Source organism: Schistocerca nitens, chromosome 1 (assembly GCF_023898315.1).
Source record: "Schistocerca nitens isolate TAMUIC-IGC-003100 chromosome 1, iqSchNite1.1, whole genome shotgun sequence".
NCBI classification, from domain to species: domain Eukaryota; kingdom Metazoa; phylum Arthropoda; class Insecta; order Orthoptera; family Acrididae; genus Schistocerca; species Schistocerca nitens.
The window spans coordinates 322394523-322417960 of record NC_064614.1 but is presented as its reverse complement, the minus strand read 5'-3'; the positions used below and the strand labels follow the sequence as shown (position 1 = coordinate 322417960).

Genomic DNA, 23438 nt, shown 5'->3' with positions numbered 1-23438 from the left:
AAAGATTAGATCATCCAAATTTTCAGCAGTAATAGATTCTGGATCACCTATGTCAGTTATAAATGAGGAATCTTTCAACGGATGTAACAAAGAGAATACCTATCCTACGTTACCATTAGGCAAATCCCAAGTAAAAGGAGCAGTATCTGTTAAAGGAGTAGATGTAAAATTACAGACACATTTATCATTTTGTATTGCAGGTCATACGTTTCACTCAAATTTTTCGATTGTTCCCTTATTGACAACAGACGTTATTTTAGGTACGAATTTTCTGGTACAACATGACGCAGTTATTGACTTTCAAAACCTCTATTTAATGTTAAAGGATGAAAATGTACAACTGGCTTTAGAATTTCAGCATTTTTTATCTGCAGAAGAACAAACAATTAATCGAACAGAGGTCATTTCCGCATCACGTAACATAGACTGTCATTCCACATTGTTCACAGATACGTACGTACACAACTATAGTACTCCAGACGAAGCCGACTAGGACGTTATACAGATGATTTCTGATAAAGTTAGACAAAGCAGTGCAAATACAGACGACGAACGCACGCAAATACGCAAAATTCTTTTACAGCAAGCTGCAGTTTTTGACAACGTCCCTGGTACTATGTCCGGTTTTATGTATGAATTTCAAGTTAAACAGCACGACACGTTTAAAGCCAAACATTATCCCATTCCGTATATTCACAGAGAACAAGTGAAGAAAGAATTGCAAGCTATGCTTGACCAAGGAATTATTGAACCGGCAGTTAGTCCGTACATAAACCCACTCCATATTGTTATGAAAAAGGATGGTTCACTTCGTCTCGTACTTGATTCGCGTCACATCAATGACATTATAATTAATGAAACAGATCGCCAACATACACTAGAAGAACTTCTACAGAAATTTCATGGTACTGCTATTTATTCCACATTAGATTTGAAATCGGGATTTTGGCTAATTCAGCTCCATCCGGACTGCAGGAAGTACACGGCTTTTCTCTGTTTTGGTGACTGTTATCAATTTTGTAAATTACCGTTCAGTTTAACTATTTCTTCAGCAGCATTTATTCGCGGATTGAATGCTATACTTCCGACAGAATTAAAAGACAGAATCACAACGTATGTAGACGACATTCTTATTGCAGAAGCTAACTGGTCTGAACATAATCTGATTCTTGAACAACTGTTACGAACTTTTCGTGCACAAGGACTCACAGTTAATCTCAGTAAATCGCACTTTGGCAAAACTTCTATAAAATTTCTTGGACATCTAATTTCAGCAGAAGGCATTGCGCCTGACCAGGAAAAACTTCAAGCTTTACGTGACATTACTGTTCCTACGACGAAGAAGCAACTGATTTTTCTTTTGCCACAATCGGAATGATCATGGATTGGAGAAATTAGTAAATTCTTTAAATTGAAATTAATGGTTGTTAGAAATTACTTTATATGACAAATATTATTATTAGGGCAGTTTTAAAAGATTTACGTGGGAGTTCACATAACAGTACTAGATATGCGCGAGGCTGCTTTTACCTTATACTATAACGCTCAGGCTCCGCCATCGGTGCACCACGGCCGGCCCAGCCAACACGATACACCAGACTACTCGCTAGCAACAACTTACTGCTACACAGTTCCTACTGCATACAACACTGCTCTTTGGTCTCAGATTCTCTTATAGCTTACATATCGCAGGCAGCGCATACCTCTTACAAAACATTGGATGATTGAACAGCGGATAAACGTTGTGTGGAGTGACGAATCACGGTACACAACGTGGCGATCCGATGGCAGGGTGGGGATATGGCGAATGCGCGGTAAACGTCATATACCAGTGTGTGTAGTGCTAATAGTAAAATTCGGAGGCGGCGGTGTTACGGTGTGGTCGTGTTTTTCACGGAGAGGGCTTGTTCAAATGTGTGTGAAATCTTATCGGACTTAACTGCTAGGGTCGTCAGTCCCTAAGCTTACACACTACTTAACCGAAATTATCCTAAGGCCAGAAACACACACCCATGCTCGAGGGAGGATTCGACCTCCGCCGGGACCAGCCGCACAGTGGAGAGGGCTTGCACCCCTTGTTGTTTTGCGTGGCACTATCAAAGCACAGGCCTACGAGGATTTTTTAAGCACCTTCTTGGTTCCCACTGTTGAAGAGCAATTCGGGGATGGCGATTGCATCTTTGAACACGATCGAGCACCTGTTCATAATGCACGGCCTGTGGCGGAATGCTTACACTACAGTAACATCCCTGTAATGGACTCCCTGCACAGAGACCTGAATTGAATCCTATAGAACACCTTTGGGATGTTTTGGAACGCCGACTTTGCGCCAGGCCTCGCCGACCAACATCGATACCTCTCCTCAGTGCAGCACTCAGTGAAGAACGGGCTGCCATTCCCCAAGAAACCTTGCAGCACCTGATTGAGCGTATGCCTGTGAGAGTTGAAGCCGTCATCAAGGCTAAGAGTGGGCCAACACCATATTGAATTCCAGCATTACCGATGGAGGTTGCTAGGAAATTGCAAGTCATTTTCAGCCAGGTGTCCGGATACTTTTGATCACAGTGTATTAGGCTATGCGAGCACGCTCCACAGTTCAAACCACGGCCAGTAACTCTCTCTCAATTGTGCTATAATTTCGCTCTACTTTGTTCAAAGTTCTGGACGCATATGCTACTGGAAGACCTTTACCTATCTCCCCTTGGCTAAGAACTCAGCCAATAGCGTCTTCGCTCTCGCCTGTGGTGATTATAAACTTTTTTGAAAAATCTGGGTATTGTAATATAGGGGGATTGAGTAGTTTCTGTTTTAGCTCTTGGAACTCCTCTTCTTGCTTGGCGCCCCATTCATACTTAACATCATTTTTTGCTATTTTACTGAAGTCGCTTAGGAAGCGTCTATGGTACCCAACTAAGCCTTGGAAAGTTTTTAAGGACCTGATTGTGCTGGGTGGGAGGTATTCCGTCACTGCTTTCAGTTTGTTTGGGTCTGGTTTTAAGCCACCTTCGGTTAAGACATGTCTCAGATATGCGGCCTCCTTCCTTAAAAATTCACATTTATCCATCTGCAGCTTCAAGTTCTGTTACGTTAGCGTCTCAGAAGACAGCATCTTTGCTGAAAGCGGAGCACTGTGCTGAGGTGAGGTGAGGTGAGCTGAGCTGAGCCGAGCAGGACGTGACCGCACGACGCCCACGATGTCTCGTTGCCCTGAGCTGTGCTGCTCAGCGCCGTTGCCGGCTGCCGCCTTCGTCAGCTCGCTGGCCGCCGCTGCCGCTGAAGCACGTGACGGGGCCGTGTGGCGTCCTCCACTGCCGGGTGGCGCTGCCGCCGCGTGTCGTTGTCCTGGCGGTCCTCCCTGGTCCGCATCCGCATCTCCGTCTCGTCGGAGCTGGCCGTCACCGCGACCCCAGTGATGTCGTGAAGTTTTGTGGGCAAGACTACCCTGGCAGCGTCTTCCCTCGTCAAGCGTCGATCTCTGAACCTCAGCGTATTTCTTCTGCTCTTCGCACTCCGTCTGTTCTCACAGGAGAGCAAGTGCTGTTTCTCATATGAATCTCAAAGCCGTCAGTCCAGTCTGGACTTCGGGCTGAGTATGTGCGAAGCTCCCGTCTACCTCAAAAATCGCTAAGGAAATCGTCCCACACCCCCGTATTTACCGATGACGTGTCCTAACACAGAATACAGGCGAGATGGAGGGGTTTAAGGTCAGTCTCCAATTTCCAAGCGTGAGGAGCAAATACAGAAAGGCAAATGCCCAGTGAAAGCAGGCTGTTGACTTGAATCAGTGCGAAACACTGTCACAGGGCATTTTTGGACTCAGGGATCTGATTGGCACTACTGATATGCGATCAGACTAACTACTACACTGAAGGATAATTATAAACATTAGAAAAAGCAGAGGAGGCAAATGGTTGCACTAAGGAATTTAGTGTCTGAAGCCACGAGGGTGGAAGTTAACAGAAGTAGCGAACACTAGCAGCGCGTTAAGTACAAACTTGAGAGCAGCACTAAAACATAGCCAAAGCCTTGCAGACAAACAAAAATTACACGAAGCGAAATGTAGTGTGAGGAGGGCTATGCGAGAGGTGTTCAATGAATTCGAAAGTAAAGTTGTATGTACTGACTTGGCAGAAAATCCAAAGAAATTTTGGTCTTATGTCAAAGCGGTAGGTCGATCAAAACAAAATGTCCAAACACTCTGTGACCAAAATGGTAATGAAAGAAAGGATGACAGACTAAAGGCCGAAATACTAAATGTCTTTTTCCAAAGCTGTTTCATAGAGGTAGACTGCACTGTAGTTCCTTCTCTAGATTGTCGCACAGATGACAAACTGGTAGATATCTAAATAGATGACAGACGGATAGAAAAACAATTAAAATCGCTCAAAAGAGGAAACGCTGCTGGACCTGATGGGATACCAGTTCTATTTTACACAGAGTACGCGAAGGAACTTGCCCCCCTTCTTGCAGCGGTGTACCGTAGGTCTGTAGAAGAGCGTAGCGTTCCAAAGGATTGGAAAAGGGCACAGGTCATCACCGTTTTCAAGAAGGGACGTCGAACAGATGTGCAGAACTATAGACCTATATCTGTAGCGTGGGTCATTTGTAGAATTTTGGAACACGTATTATGTTCGAGTATAATGACTTTTATGAAGACTAGAAATCTACTCCGTAGGAATCAGCATGGATTTCGAAAAAGACGATCGTGTGAAACCCAGTTCGCGCTTTTCGTCCACGAGACTCAGAGGGCCATAGACACGGGTTCCCAGGTAGATGCCGTGTTTCTTGACTTCCGCAAGGCGTTTGACACAGTTCCCCACAGTCGTTCAATGAACAAAGTAAGAGCATATGGACTATCAGACCAATTGTGTGGTTGGATTGAAGAGTTCCTAGATAACAGAAGGCAGCATGCCATTCTCAATGGAGAGAAGTCTTCCGAAGTAAGAGTGATTTCAAGTGTGCCGCAGGGTAGTGCCGTAGGACCGTTGCTATTCACAATATACATAAATGACCTTGTGGATAACATCGGAAGCTCAATGAGGCTTTTTGCAGATGATGCTGTAGTATATCGAGAGGTTGTAACAATGGAAAATTGTACTGAAATGTAGGAGGATCTGCAACAAATTGACGCAGGGTACAGAGAATGGCAACTGAATCTCAATGTAGACAAGCGTAATATGCTGCGAATACATAGAAATAAAGATCCTTTGTCATTTAGCTACAATGTAGCAGGTCAGCACCTGGAAGCTCTTAATTCCATAGTTTATCTTGGAGTAGGCATTAGGAGTGATTTAAAAATGGATTGACCACATAAAATTAAACGTCGATAAAGCAGATGCCAGACTGAGATTCATTGGAAGAATCCTAAGGAAATGCAATCCGAAAACAAAGGAAGTAGGTTACAGTACACTCGTTTGCCCACTGCTTGAATACTGCTCACCGGTGTGGGATCCGTACCACATAGGGTTGATAGAAGAGATAGAGAAGATCCAATAGAGACAGCGCGCTTCGTTATAGGATCATTTAGTAATCGCGAAAGCGTTACGGAGATGATAGATAAACTCCAGTGGAAGACTCTGTAAGAGAGACGCTCAGTAGTTCGGTACGGGCTTTTGTTGAAGTTTCGAGAACATACCTTCACCGAGGAGTCAATCAGTATATTGCTCCCTCCTACGTATATCTTGCGAAGAGACCATGAGGATAAAATCAGAGATTAGAGCCCATACAGAGGCATACCGACAATCTATCTTTCCACGAACAGTACGAGACTGCAATAGAAGGGAGAACCGATAGAGGTACTCAAAGTACCCTCCGCCACACACCATCTGGTGGCTTGCCGGGTATGGGTGTACATGTAGATGTAGAAATGTAAGGAAAACAGACATTTCAGAGCTTACCGAGGCTGGCCATGAGCCACACGGAGTCGGCGACCCAGCGATCTGACTGAGAACTCTGAGTAGAAAAACGTGGGTTGTTTGACCTGTGTAAACCCATTGCGGTAGCAGTTCTCAAGAGTAAGTATCAAGCTTTCTGCCTCTGCTAAGACGTGCCTTTTCGTGGCAGTCTTCTACAGTGATGCCTCACGACAGCGTCTCGGCGGTGGATGAAGTTACAAGTTAATTCTCTGAAGTGAAACTTTTCAACTCGGCAGCTGTCCAGAGCGTCTACAATATTCACGGCTTTATAGTTACTATTTATCACCGGTAACCTAAACGCTACCACTTCTGTCAGCTGTCTGCATTGTGTCTCTGATTTCCTGTCTTGGAGGGTGCTTGCTGGCTCCAAATAGCTTTAAGCGTAACATCGTACAAGTCATTCAGTCGTAAATATATGACAGCTTCTGTAGCAGCATTCGTCACTGGATGACTGGTTATGATGTACTGAGGACGACGTCAGGAGTTGGTTGTGGGGAAGCTGAAGAACTAGGTGTGGAAAGGGAGGGGAAGCCCTTCTCAGAACTGAAACGGGATGGTTGACTCAGGAACGGGTTGATTATCGGGAAACAGCAAGGAACAGACTATTATGAGGCCACGTTCATTGCGACGGCGTGCGAAAATCTAAAAAACGTCGGGACTTACACAAATATTTGCTGAGAATTTGGCTCCTGGAAAAGATCGTAATACATTCATGGGTATTATTCGCTTGATTTCTGTCCTGACCCAACAGATTCGGAGAAGCAGTAAATTGAATTTACAATGACTTTTAAATTAAAAAATCCTTTTTATCGTTATATGTGTTTGACCTTGACTTCTCTCGTAGCTAGCTGCTGACAACCTTGGCACCTTTCATTGTTGTTCATGGTACCGCCACTTTTATTTTACTAGCCGAAGATTTTCGAAAACGTCGAAAATTACTGAGAGTCCCTACGTCGATTCCATAGTTATTATCATGTGACATTAAATGCATTTGATCGCAATTGTTTGTTGTTGTTTGTTTATGCCCGCTTAGTTTACTTACTAAACTTGCAAAGCTTAAATTCATTCAATTTGAATCACAGATCACATCACATTATCTCGAGTTACTCCTCTTAATCGGATAGAGCACAGTTCAGGGTTTCACTTTAAACTTCTCGCACCCATTTCTTAATTCAAAAATTCTAACATAGATGTCATAAACGGATGCATATTAACTTCGCAACACACAAGTATCCCCATCTACAAACAGCTGTACCATTCGATAAAGTAACTTTACTGGTAAGTGGCAAGCAACATCACTTTGTCTTCTGAGGGGACTTAACCTGCTTTTGATGCTGCGGTGGTACGAATCATATGGAATGAAGTTCATCGTCTTTTAAAATCTCTAGTGATAATAATGTTAATAAATTATCTAGAATCCTTTTCCAGTAGAGCATGTCTGAGCACTGAAAGCTCATTTTGAGGAAGGCTGAAAACTAAATGGTGCTAAATCATTATCAGCTAATTTAGCCTATGTGAAAACTTCAAAAATTCATTTTGTACACGTACCACATTTACGCAGAACACAATTAATACATCACAAAACGCTAGAGAGAAACTTGATAAGATTAGACACAGACACACACACACTCATATGGGTCGTCAGGCGAATTTTCTCTGGTGCTGAGGAAGATATCAGCAGTTTCATTTTTGCAAGGTGTAGCTGTTGTCAGACAAAACGAATTCTGTTCATCGTCTGCTTGATATGACGCCCAGTGTAGATACGTTGTTTCCCGCTTCAAACTAAATTATTTTTGAATTGGAATTTTAAATCCTGCTTCGATAGAGCACTGCCAGATTAGTCTAGTGTGATGCTCATTTTACCAATATGTATTAACAGGAATAGTAAAACAAATCTTGTTTGCAACCGGAAAAAACCGACGGTTTCCAACGACACTGGGCGTCGCATTAAAAACTTGATTAGCAGCATTTGTTTGGACTGACTCCAGCTACTCGCTGCAAAAGCAAAGTTGCAAATATCTGTTGAAACACCAGAGACAATGCGCCTGATAATCTTTAGGAAAGACTCAAATACCATACATAGTATTCCATATGAAAAGATATTATTAGTGATTAGACTTAACTATTTACAATTACAAAATGACATAAACATTATTATAAACCTCGACATATTCACTCACTCACGTGAGGTTTCATCATTTCCTATTCATTATACCTTTTGACATCCTATTGAGGATAAAGCTTCTTTACATTAGCGGTTTCTGGATATTCCATTAAACCATACTATTGCTTTCTGCCTCTATAGCCTTCTTTTGTTTCCAGGGAATAGGGCAAAGACTATGGCAAAAGGCTCGATGGAGAACAGCATTAAGATAACAAGTACAACTTTGGATGTCACCTGTTTTCTCCTTAGAAACTTCGAAATAATCAGTAAGACGACATGGCAGTGGCTTCTTTTGCTTCTCTGTCAAATGCTCACGCTCACTTAGTTTGCTTCGCACCGTACCATATAATCTTAGTACTCTTTCTTCTTGCTTCTGACACTTCTGGAATCACCGTAGTTCCTTCACTATGAAAGGAATACCAGCACCATGGCAGTGTCTCCTATATGATTCTTTCTTCCTTAGCAAGTCTATCTAGGCTGTGGCTCCATCGATGTCGAAAATTACTTTTCCCGAAGACAAGTCGAGGCTTCCATCCTTCTCTCGTGTGTTTTCTAATCCCAACATACAGACAACCAATTTATTAATGACTAAGAACGCACATCGTATCACCGCGTTTCCTAGTATCAGTTGTAACTATCTTTGCATCTTTATGTTTTATGTAGACTACCTACTACTCGAATGATCTTGCAGCTATGTACGGGAAAGGTTGATAATTCTGTCGTTAAGATACTCACCGGAAAAAAACTGGTGGATATCACGTTGACTGATGCTCCGGTATCGAGAATTAAGTAACTGGAATGCCTTCAACCATAGCCTTTATCGCTGAGATAGGCACTGATGGATACTCTCTTCCACATTTGTTGATACCAGCACAGAGTTCTTCAGTGATAATTATTCCGTCATTATATATCGGAAAAATCGTACTCTCTGTTCATAGCCCCTACGCACAGTCGTGGCCGCTCCTCTGGGGGATGATTCGATCGGTCTTAGTTTAACGGTCTCTGCTCGTCTGAAACATCTGTTGCTATCGGTGCGCTGTCCCTCGAGCTCCGACTCATCTGCGAGGGTTGCTGTCCCCGGTTATTTAGTCTACTCCATTGTCGTGCTTTGTGCATTGTAGTGATTGGGATTATTAGTCTACTGCTGATTACGTGGGTTGTGGTTTTGTATGCAGTTATTAGCAGCGTTAGATCTGTGATCGTGTCTTTTCTGTGCACCACGATTTGGCTTATACTCGAGCTAGTTTCCAAATGATCGGTTATTTCTGTTATTTTGTGCATTACAGTTGTTATAAAAGTTATTCTGAAGTTGGCAGTTACCATTATCTTCACGCTTATGCTTGATGTTATTAGCACGGCTATTGTGTGTTCTTGGCTCCAACATTTTACAATTTCCTTGGCCTTCGCGTGGTTCTAAATCCTCCTGGATTAAATAGACTGAATCCAGCACGGACATAAATTAATCCAGTTTTCATCTTTCGCATGAATGATTTTCTCTCATATCTTGGCCAGTAATTTCGCCCTTCAAGATATGCAGAACATCATTATGAATAATAGGTTCGTTCCGCTACCGAGATTTGTTTAAATACTTCTCAACGTAGCGCCAGAGACTACCATTCTTGGAAGAGAAAGTGTCCAGGTTAAAGACTTTCCATTTTAAGCACTCTTGCATCCCTAGAGACAGTATTTTGACAAAACCCCTCTCTCCAACTCTTCGTAAGTCTGACAAATGTCCAGCATGTCAGTAGCCCAAAGGTTTGCGTCCCCATTAATGTAACCTCCCACGTAACTTATCTTTAGATTTTCGCTCCTTGAACGTGGTCGCACCGCGAAATGCTCTTATAAAGACAACGGGATTTATTGTTTTCTAGTCTGCCGAAAATAGTTGGAACTGACAGTGCTTAAGGAGCTTCTCCTCTGCCAGCATCTTGGAATACAAATTCGTCAATGACAAAATAGAGTGAGCTATTTGCTGATTTTATGCACAGCGCGAATGATATATTTGTGCATTGTCAGAGTCTCATGTAGGACCCGCGGTCTGTTGTTGTCGTCCCTCGTCATGCAACTCTGTTCTAGTACCTTAGATGGCCCCTCGGATTTCCACTATTCCCTTAGAAAAATTCTGTACAGATTTTGCTATCTTGTTATTCCAGTGAATATAGTGAGAACCTAGCTGGTATTGTACCTCATAATCCTCTCTAGCGCCGGCCGCGGTGGCCGTGCGGTTCTGGCGCTGGAGTCAGGAACCGCGGGACTGCTGCGGTCGCAGGTTCGAATCCTGCCTCGGGCATGGGTGTGTGTGATGTCCTTAGGTTAGTTAGGTTTAAGTAGTTCTAAGTTCTAGGGGACTTATGACCTAAGATGTTGAGTCCCATAGTGCTCAGAGCCATTTGAACCAATCTCTCTAGCAATGGCTATTTGAAGGTGAGCCTTCACGTGATAAGTTACCTCCTACTTCCTTTACCCCCTTTATTAACGCATTAAGGTTTTTCTTCTCCTTGACCTTAGCCCAACTTTTAATTTACTGTTGAAATGCGTTTAATGTTCATCAAACGCATTTACGATTAATTCTTCATAGCCAGAGAATATGTTGTTAATTGTCTCGGACAGGCGACAAACGTTGGCCTCAACATCTTCCTGTCAAGACCCCTTAATTTAGTTTATCACTCATCAGGAAATTTTTCTTGAGTCTGTGGTGACTGATGTATCTCATTAGAGATCTAGGATTGCTTAGTTGCAGTTGCAGAGACCTGCGAAAGTACTAATTCGAAGCCTTGTGTGGTTGATAATTCATTTTGTTTGGCTTCGATACTGGCTATTCTTGCAGACATTCCGGTTTGTTAAGCGAAAACGTTTGCTACAGTTGCAGATAAAGTCGCTACTTTTGTAGATTTTTTTTTCTGTTCAGCCGATAAAAGTCTTAACTGATTTAAAATTTCCACATGCAGATCCATGACTACTTGTGTCGATGCTGCGGTCTCTTCTACTTCTCAATGCTCAGTTATGGTTTGAACGTTAGACTGTTTTTTAAGTCGCATGTTAATCACTGCTCCAGTTCTAACCATAACAAACAGAAAATCGAGTTAAAAATATTTACTCCAGCCTAGTAACATCGCTCGAGTAAGATTTCTCTCTTAATCTAATACTTGACATATATAAAAAGTTCCTACTACCAGTACACTAAATACTGTCGGAAAGTCGTAAACTATCTACAGTTAGAAGTCTACTTGACAGAATTGGTACAATAGTGTAGGCGCTTGCCTGTTCGAAGTGTTCACTGATGTAATGATCTCTGCGAAGAATCTTTGGCTGCACTGCAATTACTGCTCCACGACTGCAACCAGAAGTACATGTGACAAAATGCAGCACATGTACTAACATGCAACTTATATAATAATACGATTCATAGGCAACAAATGAAACTCTACATTTACTGTCTAGGTTTTCCCTATGGCCTCTGTAGTCTAGACAGGTCGACATTTAAAAAAGTACAAAATATTAAAAAATTGAATGAAGTGAATTTAATTGAATTCAGGTAATCTTGCAATGTCGAAGGTAACGTTCAGACTATACACAGAGATTTCAAAACTACATTATTAAATGTGTGTCATATTAAGGAGTGCACTCTTTTCTGGTATTGGAAGTTACCTTGAAGATTTCTGCAGGTTGGTGAGCCGGCCGAAGTGGCCGAGCGGTTCTAGGCGCTTCAGTCTGGAACCGCGAGACCGCTACGGTCGAAGGCTCGAATCCTGCCTCGGGCATGGATGTGTGTGATGTCCTTAGGTTAGCTAGGTTTAAGTAGTTCTAAGTTCTAGGGGACTGATGACCGCAGATGTTAAGTCCCATAGTGCTCAGAGCCATTTGAACCATCTGCAGGTTACTGAAATGAATCCGACATTTCGCTGCTAAATTCATCGTAGGCTACAACCCAGGAACAGATTGGACTGCTCGTAGACAGTTCGGATATTATCCATGAAATTTCAAAATTCTAGATTGGGCTGTACTAAACATTATCCATCCTATGGGAACCGTAAACTAGGAAGAAAACAATTTTGCGGTGAATACAATTCTCCCAGATAAGTTCTGACAGTGCGCAGGCTCTCGTTTACTATCCATCCGTCAGAAAGGCTGTTCCGATGAGAAACATTTCGGGATTCGTATATGTTGTATCACTTGAAATAAAATTCGTAGTTACCTTTTCACATTCAGAAATGGCGTATTTTCCTAATTTCTTGTTATACAACGACAAATCTAGTTTCTGTCTATCTTTTTATGACATTAGCAAATCATTAAACTTCTTCAGTTCCAAATTTAACAAGATGGCTGCACCCAAGTAACTTCAGACAAGAAATTACTACACATCTACTGAAGATATAAACTATCGATTGCTTAATCGCTCATTAGAGCAATAGCACGTCACTGAGCGCGACAGCTTTTCTCTCGCAGCCGGAAATGCGAAGTTGTCCATTATATAGGAATTTTGGCCCAAATATTATAAACCATCCGTGTTTCAGGTCCAATCCTTGTGAGAGTTACCTAATACGAGTGCGTTATCGTGTCGTATTGTTATAGTTTTGCGCCTATCTGCTATTCGAGCAGCCTTCGCGACCCTCCGACTCTTGTACCTCTGCCCTTCGGGGAGAACCGCGTCGGAAACGCCGCTCGTCCCGGCCTCCCGTCGCGCACAATGCTCCGCCCACCCCGCAACGGGCGAGCCAACCGCCACAAATCGCCGGTGGACAACACCGGCACTGAAACCGGACGCCGCTCGTCCCGGCCTCCCGTCGCGCACAATGCTCCGCCCACCCCGCAACGGGCGAGCCAACCGCCACAAATCGCCGGTGGACACCACCGGCACTGAAACCGATCATCATGAAGACTGTCCACCGTCGCGTGTCAGGGTCCGCTCATCCGCGTCGTCATCGTCGTCCGACGATTCACCTGACCACCTAGTAATTGATCTTTCTCGTAGTGAGGCGACGAACACATCGGCTCTGTCTGACCACCACCCGGCTGTACCTGCACCTCTTCCTACGCCGTGCCGCCACCGTGGCGAGTCTTCTGGACACCCTGACCCAGTCGGAAAGTCCTCGGGCCGTCGCTCCAGACGCCCCTCCGCCCACGCGGGCTGTGGTGGCAGCGGATCGTGTTCCTATAACCCCCTGCCGGGGGACGCCGCACCGGATGGTCCTGCGGATGAGGAAATGGCTCATGCTCCCGACCCTCCTTCTCAAGAGATCCCATCAAGCCCTCTGAAGAAAGAGAAGATGCCCACCATTGTGGTATATAATGTCACTAATTATACGAAACTGAACACTGAGCTCCAGCGGCTCATTGTCGGCCAATTGAGAGCTGTTTACCAAAAAGATCATGTGAAATACCTGCTTGACAGTAGGGACGACTATCTCACCATTCTCGATTTCGTAAAATCAAAGGCGATGCCTTACTTTACCCACCAGACGTCGGGTAATCGCCGCACCAAAATCGTCATCAAGGACTTGCCACCAGAGGTTACGGCAGAGGAGGTCAAGGAGGAACTGCTTCGACTCGATTTCGAGGAGCCTTTGGTCCACCAATATAGCAAGAGGAATCCTGAGGCCAGGGCATTGATCCCCTGCCCTACCCACGTCACTTCCCTTTCCCGGAGGGAGGCCATAGAGCGGATTTACCAAATGCGGTATCTTCTGTACACGAAAGTCCGGATTGAATCGTACGAGGGCCGCAACGGGCCAGCCACCTGCCGCAAATGCCAACGTTTACGACATACTGGGAGTTACTGCTCCCTGCCGTTGCGGTGTGTTAAGTGTGCTGGCCCACATTTAGTGGAGAACTGCACACTCCCTGCTTTGGAGAAACCTACCTGTACCAGATGTTTGGGAACGACGCACGATCCACACCACATGGCATCCTGGAGGTGGTGCCCTGTTTACCAGAAGGCACTTCTCGTCCGCCCAAAAAGAAACCAAGAACAAATCGACCTCCCCCACCGCTACGGGACATGACCAACTATCCTGTTTTGCGGGATCATCCTGGTGCACTGTCCTCAGCAGCCACTCTGGTACCAGCCACTCAGGCACCAGATGGTTCGGCGGCTCCTGTGCCCCTTCCTGCCCAGACTCCCACGACATCCTTTGCTGCTGCAGCCCGGTCCCCTCCTCATTGTCTGTCTTCCGTGACGGCTCCCACTGCTCACCAACTACAGGAGCCAGCTGCAGCTCCCTCCAGTCCATCTGTGGCTCTATCTCAGCCCTCTTCCCCTACCCCCAATCTGCCTACTATACACCTGCACCTGCGCGCCGTAGGGGCAAGCAGACCACCCGGGACCCTCCCCCAGTGGTGGAGACTGATGCGTCCTTTCGGGCGGACATGCGCGAAATCTTCCAGGTCATCTGCTTTTTCACGAAACCCCACATCCGGGCTGTTATTCGTGACACTGCACAAAAAATCCGTCAGTCGGAGGACGGGCTCTCCAAGGTCAACGCCCTAGTGGAAGGGCTTAGTCAAATATTGTTCTAATTGCGAATGGACCTCCACACCACCACCAGCCCCCTCAGGATCTCGTCACTTGCATTTTTAATGCCAATGGCATAAAACTTATGAAGACGGGATTGAACACCTTTCTCTATGACTATCATGTGGATATTTTATTGGTCACAGAAACACACCTCAAACCGGCAGACGATTTCTGCCTTCGCAACATGGTGTGTCACCGCTCTGACCGCCCCGACCACCGTGGTGGATGCACAGCTGTATTCCTCAACAAAGCTCTTGTCCATACCCAAGAGACTCTCCAGCCAATGGAACACACAGAGGCCACAGCGGCTACCATCTCCACACGCCTTGGTGCCATTACCTTTGCAGCAGCGTATTTGAGCCTAAACAAGCCACTGCTGGAAGCAGACCTCCGCACATTGTCATCCTTCGACAGGCTCATCATTGGGGCAGATCTCAATTCCAAGCACCCAGCTTGGCATTCTCGCGTGTCTAACCCCAAAGGCCGGCTCCTCCTTGACCTGGAGGATACTTTAGCACTATCAGTCTATGGCCCCCACAAAGGTACCCATATCCCAGTCCGAACTAACTGCCAGCCAGACGTTCTGGATGTGGCCATCTTCAAAAACATCACCACTCAGTTTTCACTGGAAGTTATCCACGAACTGGCCTCTGACCATGAGCCAGTACTCTTGCACCTCACCAATGCTGCCCTTTCATTTGATGCTCGTTCCACTGCGACCCTCACCAATTGGGACAAGTTTGCCAGGGTACTTAATAACACCACTCGACACGACCTCGATTTGACAACACCGGCCAATCTAGTCCGTGCTGTGGATTACCTTACCGCCAAAATACAGAAAGCAGTGAAACTCTCCATCTCCACTGCACCTCGAAATTTAACACCCCTGGACGACTTGCCCCCTCTGTTACGAGAGCTGAAGGTGCAAAAGAACCGCTACCGCCGGAGGTGGAAGCAGTTTCGTGACCCTCAGGACAAACGCCAAATGAGACGCCTCCAACGCGAATTCAGCCACCGGCTCGCCGAATGGAGGTCTGAACAGTGGGAGGACAAAATCTGACTGGGCTGTCATTCGCACCCTGTGTCGTTCTAAGCCAGCGACTGCCCATCCTATTCGCACAGCATCAGGCTTGTCATATGATACCATGCAAATTGTGGAAACGCTGGCAGATGCGTTTTAGGCCCAAAACCGCCCTCTGGTCCAGGACCTTTCTCCGAACGAACCACAGGAAGAACATGAGGTCCTGACAGCTGTTGCTGCTTTCCGCAACCGCCCACCCCAGTCTGCTCCCCTTCTTACGTCCATGGCAGCAGTTCAGCGCATCCTTCGACGGAAACGTGGCCGGTCGGCCCCTGGATTGGACGGAATTTTAAATGAACATCTTTGCCACCTTCCCCGCACACCACTCATCTTGTTCACCAAGATTTTAAACTGTTGTCTCACATCTGGCCTTTCCCCCCCCCCCCCCCAGTGGAAACAAGCCAAGCTGATTCCGATCCCCAAGAGGTTCAAGGACCCTACAGTCCCCACCAACAACAGGCCCATCAGCCTCCAAAATACTATGGCGAAGGTCCTTGAATCTGTGATCCTTCACCAACTTTCCCACCCTCTTGCGGCAGCTGGGACGATCCGTCCTGAACAGTTTGGATTCACTTCGCACCTCTCTGCTGAACTTCAGGTCCTACGGATCACTGAACACATCAGCAAAGGCTTCAACACTGCCAAGTCGACAGCTGCCGTTTTTCTGGACATGCAAAACGCCTACGACAAGATCTGGCAAGACAACCTCGTACACAAGATGCTGACACAGACCCCTATACTGGATATTTATGTCAAGATCGTGGATGACTTCCTCCGTGGTAGGGCTTTCCTAGTGGCTCAATGGGGAATGCGTTCTGGCATACGCCAAATGTCGGCAGGCACTCCGCAAGGATCGGTGCTATCTCCCATCCTTTTTAATATCTATGTCAATGATATGCCGGTCATCCCCGAGTGCCACCTTGCACAATAAGCTGACGACACAGCACTATAGACCACTGGCCGCATTACTGACGCCGTCGTCGCCCGCCTCCAGCGACAGGTGGACGCCACCATCACCTGGTGCCGGACAAACAAAATAGCTCTCAATGCCGCCAAAACTACGGCAGTTTACTTCACGAAACGGCGCCCAGTCCTCCGCCGCAATATCTCAATTGCAGGTGTGCAGGTGCCCTGGTCCCTGACAACCACCTATCTCGGGGTCCAGATGGACTACAAGTTGATCTTCCACTGTCATGCGGAGTATGACACCAACAAGGGGCAAAAGCTACCCAGGGCTTTGAACCCGCTCTTTCGCAGTAGGGAACTTAACCTGCATACCAAGCTCCGCATTTACCGAACAGTTATCCTGCCTGCCCTCACGTATGGATCTGCAGCATGGGCCACGATTAGTGTCACCAGGATGCGGACATTGCAGCGCCTGCAGAACAAGATGCTCAGGTGGAGCCTGCACGCCCCGCCACTCACGATAATTGTCACTCTCCACGAGGAAGCGGATTTCGTCCCCCTAAAGACGACCATACGCAACAACGCGCGGCGGCTCTATGAGAAAGTGGATGCCTTGCGGGGCACTGTCCATGGGTTACGCCACGTTGGGACCACACTTCAAAGCCGCTGGCATCGACATCCGGTTCCCCTAACCATCCTAGAGGAATCAGATTCCGACCATGGCTAACGATAGGTCTGGCACGCCCAACACGGACGGATCCTTTGGCGGGAATAGTCCCCATTCTACGTCCAATACTTTCCAATCATACCTGCCCATGTTAGGCTAAATTTTTCTGCCTGACTCATGTAGTACTGTCACCGTCAGAGGGTGGTACGGGATTACAAGTCCCACCGCCACACCTCCAATGTTAATTGCAGTGACACAGTCACTGCCCTGTGGAGATTTACTGCCTCACCAACACAGTTAGACCGCAATAGACCGGTGATGCTGTGTTGTCACATATCACAAAAAAAAAAAAAAAAAAAAAAAAAACGGACCATGATAGGCAAATTAACGCTGTCTCGTACTTAGTGAGTGTTTACTTTGGTATTAGTCCTTTTTCTCAAAGAACGTGGAGAGCCATTGTAAAAGCAATCGGGCGAAGATATTAAACCTAACATATTTATGAAAGCAGGGGATGAAGTAGAGAATGATTATCTTATTGAAGCTTATAATGAGGAAGATAATTATGGTCTAGAAGAATAAGAAGAGCATGACAACAATGGAGAAGTTAATGACTATGAAGAAGAAAAGAATGATAGAAGGCAGATGAAAGCGAAGATGTTAAATCCAATATATTTATGAAAGCTGGAGACGAAGAAGGTGATGATCATCTAGCTATCGCTTATAATGGGGAAGATGCTTATGACGTAGAAGAATAAGAAAAGGATGACAACAGTGGGAAAGTTAATCACTGTGAGGACTACGAAGAAGAATAAATGAAGGATGATTATAATGACAACCCCTACTGGAAAACGGTCTCCAATAAATGTCCAGCAGATATCGAGCAGAATGAACGGACAGAGATATTCGTTTTCTTGCTGGCTTCAGAAGCAGTGGCAATAATTCACTTGACAATAAAATACTACCTGTTGATGAGGAGTGTCAAGGAACTTCGACTATTGCTCTAAATTGTGGAAGCTAATGTGAAAGTCCCAACGCTAAGTTGCATATAACAGAATTAAGACTTACCCAGAGAAACGAAGTGGTTAGATAAATAATGATGAACTACCTCAACTAAGCTGATTGATCAAAGACCGTTTAAGATAACGAGAGAAACAACGCCATCTTCCCAGATGTTTTTGTCATATCTACAAAAAGCACTGTAACATAACTGGTCTGTTACATGACGCTATCCAATTTTTATTCCACCTGCAAACGGTTGTATTTTGTTAACTGTGCTGAGAGAACGTACGCACGTAGTGACGGTTGGAGCCAGTTACAGTATTTTCTCTTGTGTGAGACAGCTAAGGGGAGTGAACATGATACCTGGCTGGGCTGGTCGCTTTGGAAAACAGGGATCCTCCCCTAGGTTTCAGAAGGTTTGCGAAATTTCTAAGAACTCAAAGGATGCCCCTGACCGTTCTTGCTTGTAGGCAGGACAGAGTGTGCCCTCTGAAGTGAGGAAGTTCCGTTTAGTCCCGGAAGTGTTTGCAGGTGTGGCGCATCTGCTCTCCCTGCGGGGCACTGAAGTATGCGACACCGCTATTTTGTACTTTCACCGCGTGAGAACTTCTCGTATTCTGGGAACTGCAGCAACTGCCTACCAAATGAGCGACTTGGCAACCTTCAGATATCTAAGGAATACACAATGGACAATACTCAAGAACTTCACCAGTTACTTCTCTGCGATTTGTGCTGGAAGAAGATATCCCGGTTTGTCAGATCGGTAATCGTCACAGGCTCTTCCCTCGAGGATGTGATGTTCTACAACCGAGGAGTGTGATAGCAGAGAGGGTCGAGAGCAAAGTGGGTCAACGAGGTCCGATCGTCGATCACCAAGACGCTGGTCTGCAGCCTTCTACGGGTTTATTGTTTGAGTTAGTGTCGCAATTTTGCAGCAGTGTTGCCTATTTACCTCTAAGCTACTTGCAACTTGCATGTCCTTTAAGTTGCAACTCGGGTTGCATTTGTTTTGGTTCAGAGTTGGACTTAGTATTCAAAAATTTGTTCAAATGGCTCTGAGCACTATGGGATTTAACATCTGTGCTCATCAGTCCCCTAGAACATAGAACTACTTAAACCTAACTAACCTAAGGACATCACACACATCCATGCCCGAGGTAGGATTCCAGCCTGCGACCGTAGCAGTCGCGCGGTTCCGGACTGAAGCGCCTAGAACAGTATGGCCACCGTGGCTGGCAGTATTCAACAGTTTACTTTCATTGCATTTCTGAGCTTCTCAGACCCATTGGAAAACCACCGGCATTTCCGCTAACTGTCTTCCTTGTTATTACTTCCAGTCGCTCAAAAATAATTGGGTTAATGCCCCTGGTAATTCGTGTGTTATTCAAATAATCACAGTCAATTGTCTCGTTTGGTAAACCGACCTTCTTCGTGATGAATCTTTGTTAAAACTGGCTTTATGGTATTGCGCACCCAGGTTTGAGAATCTGTGAGCATGTTGTGGATAGTTAAGATTCATCAGTTTTTAGTCTCAAGTTAGATTCTTCTTATTATAACGTTCTTACGACAAATTCTATTTTTTATGAGTGTTGTTGATCTCATATTGTATTGTGTATTCTACGCGAACGAAATAAACTAGAATGATAAAAACTCATCCATTTTAAGTTATTTCGCTTAACTTCATTACTTTCAACAGATGAGCCTTTATTATTGAAAATTCTATTACTATTCCGTTCACTCACGTTTGTTCATTTTGTTATGCAATTTTATTGTGCTGGTGACTCCTTGCAAAACAGGTATCCACACTGGGGTCAATTTGAGGGCTTTTCAATGGAATACTTTGACTGTTACATTGTGTATGAATTATTATTCACTGGGCAGAGACCTCATTAATAGTTCTGAAAGCGTGAAATCGCTGGGAGGGTTTTCCATTTTTTGCTCAGTTTGTCAGAGTGGCAGGCAGATAGCGCAACCACTACCGAACCTCAGAACGCCTCATTCGAAAATAAAACCAATATAAAAAGAGTAGATCAAACAGAGAAACCAACATTTCACATTGATCCTGGGCTAGGATTGTTTACTTCTTGACAGTCTGAAGCATAGTCAGGCGGGCAAAGTGAAGCGCAGATTTACATGCATTTCGTTGCAGTGACTAAGTGGCGGTCACAACTAATTTGTAGCTTGTTTCTTGACTTTTTTATGTACAATAGTAGCATCTTCACTAACGTTAAATATTCTGTGTGTTTATTTTATTGACGTATGCTGGGGGTATGTTTTTGTGTATGAAAATTACCAGTTTACTGCTAGAAAAATGTTTCATCTCCTTAGGGGTTCTCGTTTGTGATCAGTAATACTTTTTTCGTTTATTATTTACTGCACTGTAAACTATTTTTGCGTAAAGAAACACAACGCATAGGGCAGATAGAGTCAGATCTAGAGAGAACAGAAAAGTTACCTGTGATGAATGTCCAACTTAATGGGAACAGAGTGCCGCAGAACCTCGAGAAGGGAAAGCAGCAGTAGCAACTGGCACCATGCCTGCGACCCACGATAGACAACACGTTACTGAGCAGAGTGATGAAAACCAAAATACTGTAAGCGGAACAAATGTGACGCCTTGCAGTGCAGTGTTTGGAGCAATGAGGGTATTCCACTTTGGAGTAAAATGGTGCCAGATAGGGCTGAAGAAAGGGGGAAGGAAAGCAAAGGAAGGTAGGCAGAAAACAGAAGACCGAAGCCAACAGTCAAGAAGTTATGGCCGATAGGGAATCTGTAATGGAGGATATATATACACTCCTGGAAATTGAAATAAGAACACCGTGAATTCATTGTCCCAGGAAGGGGAAACTTTATTGACACATTCCTGGGGTCAGATACATCACATGATCACACTGACAGAACCACAGGCACATAGACACAGGCAACAGAGCATGCACAATGTCGGCACTAGTACAGTGTATATCCACCTTTCGCAGCAATGCAGGCTGCTATTCTCCCATGGAGACGATCGTAGAGATGCTGGATGTAGTCCTGTGGAAAGGCTTGCCATGACATTTCCACCTGGCGCCTCAGTTGGACCAGCGTTCGTGCTGGACGTGCAGACCGCGTGAGACGACGCTTCATCCAGTCCCAAACATGCTCAATGGGGGACAGATCCGGAGATCTTGCTGGCCAGGGTAGTTGACTTACACCTTCTAGAGCACGTTGGGTGGCAGGGGATACATGCGGACGTGCATTGTCCTGTTGGAACAGCAAGTTCCCTTGCCGGTCTAGGAATGGTAGAACGATGGGTTCGATGACGGTTTGGATGTACCGTGCACTATTCAGTGTCCCCTCGACGATCACCAGTGGTGTACGGCCAGTGTAGGAGATCGCTCCCCACACCATGATGCCGGGTGTTGGCCCTGTGTGCCTCGGTCGTATGCAGTCCTGATTGTGGCGCTCACCTGCACGGCGCCAAACACGCATACGACCATCATTGGCACCAAGGCAGAAGCGACTCTCATCGCTGAAGACGACACGTCTCCATTCGTCCCTCCATTCACGCCTGTCGCGACACCACTGGAGGCGGGCTGCACGATGTTGGGGCGTGAGCGGAAGACGGCCTAACGGTGTGCGGGACCGTAGCCCAGCTTCATGGAGACGGTTGCGAATGGTCCTCGCCGATACCCCAGGAGCAACAGTGTCCCTAATTTGCTGGGAAGTGGCGGTGCGGTCCCCTACGGCACTGCGTAGGATCCTACGGTCTTGGCGTGCATCCGTGCGTCGCTGCGGTCCGGTCCCAGGTCGATGGGCACGTGCACCTTCCGCCGACCACTGGCGACAACATCGATGTACTGTGGAGACCTCACGCCCCACGTGTTGAGCAATTCGGCGGTACGTCCACCCGGCCTCCCGCATGCCCACTATACGCCCTCGCTCAAAGTCCGTCAACTGCACATACGGTTCACGTCCACACTGTCGCGGCATGCTACCAGTGTTAAAGACTGCGATGGAGCTCCGTATGCCACGGCAAACTGGCTGACACTGACGGCGGCGGTGCACAAATGCTGCGCAGCTAGCGCCATTCGACGGCCAACACCGCGGTTCCTGGTGTGTCCGCTGTGCCGTGCGTGTGATCATTGCTTGTACAGCCCTCTCGCAGTGTCCGGAGCAAGTATGGTGGGTCTGACACACCGGTGTCAATGTGTTCTTTTTTCCATTTCCAGGAGTGTATATCCTTTAATTGCATTTGTGAGTTGCTCAGACCCATTGGAACGCCACCGGCATTTCCGCTATCAGTCTTCATTGTTATTATATATACCTCGTGGAAATCGGGTTTTCTGCCGGATATCAGCGTCTTCCAAACACGATATTTCGACGTCATTACTTGACGTCTTCATCAGGTGTTCCCTGAGACTGGCTGCTTGCTGGACCGGATCGCATATTTATGCCTGCCCGGTGCCTGGTGTTCTGTCACGAGTCGCTGAGATGTGCAGCCGCGAGAAGGACGTACCTGCGCTTGCCAGCGACGCGAAGGGTCACCCACGGGGCGGTGACCCCCGCGCCGGCGGTTGGCGGGGCGCGGTCCGGCCGACGTCCCGGGAGAGGCAGTACCCGGGTCCGCCACTAGCAGCTGTGGTGGAGGCGCAGGAGCCTCAGGTGTCGGCACGGCCTCGGATGCGGCAGGAGCAGAAGCAGCCGACGCAGCCGGGACGGCGGAGGGCGCCCCTGACGTTGTCGCCGTGAAAGAGACGCCGGGCCGTCTCGTTGCTGGCTTCTTTGGACGTGGCGCTGGTGTTTGGCCACGTTGGCGAGCGATGGCACGCTTCCACACCTCACACCCACGATAACTGGCCACGTGAGCACCGCCACAGAGTGCACATGTCGGCTTCTCGGTGGGCGGACGGGGGCACGCTCGTCCTGCGTGGGCGCCGGCGCATTTAACACATCTGTCCGGCATAGAGCAGTGGCGCGCGACGTGATTGATCCCCTGGCAGCCAAATCACTGCACAGGGCCTCTCCGGAAGCGAAGATCTTCGGTCTGAACCGGAACGTCGGCGACCCGCGTCAATTGGTAGAGTTTGCGGTTCTCCACAGTGTTGGAGCAGACGACCAGGAAGAGCGGCATATCATTGCGTGATTTAGACGACTTCATCTTCACGACTGCCCGGATGTAGAAGCCCAGGTCAGTGAGTTCACGATGCAGGTGA

The 23438-nt window shown here is 46.5% G+C and overlaps 1 protein-coding gene across 1 annotated transcript; it reads right to left on the bottom strand.

Annotated features, from left to right (window-relative positions):
- Positions 1 to 3082: 3082 nt before the first annotated feature.
- On the bottom strand, positions 3083 to 23188 carry LOC126245214 (translation initiation factor IF-2-like). Its single transcript, XM_049948301.1, has 2 exons — positions 22742 to 23188; positions 3083 to 3514 (listed from the first exon to the last, which is right to left on the bottom strand). Exons 1-2 carry the CDS (start codon positions 23186 to 23188, stop codon positions 3083 to 3085), a joined length of 879 nt encoding a protein of 292 aa, XP_049804258.1.
- Positions 23189 to 23438: the final 250 nt, after the last annotated feature.

What these genes read in the sequence shown, in the direction of transcription:
- LOC126245214 (XM_049948301.1), bottom strand. Translation starts at nt 23,188, where the DNA reads ATGCCGGACAGATGTGTTAAATGCGCCGGCGCCCACGCAGGACGAGCG. An exon ending in CGCGTCGCTGGCAAGCGCAG is followed by an intron (nt 3,515 to 22,741) that starts GTACGTCCTTCT and finishes CTGTGAGAACAG; the next exon opens with ACGGAGTGCGAAGAGCAGAA.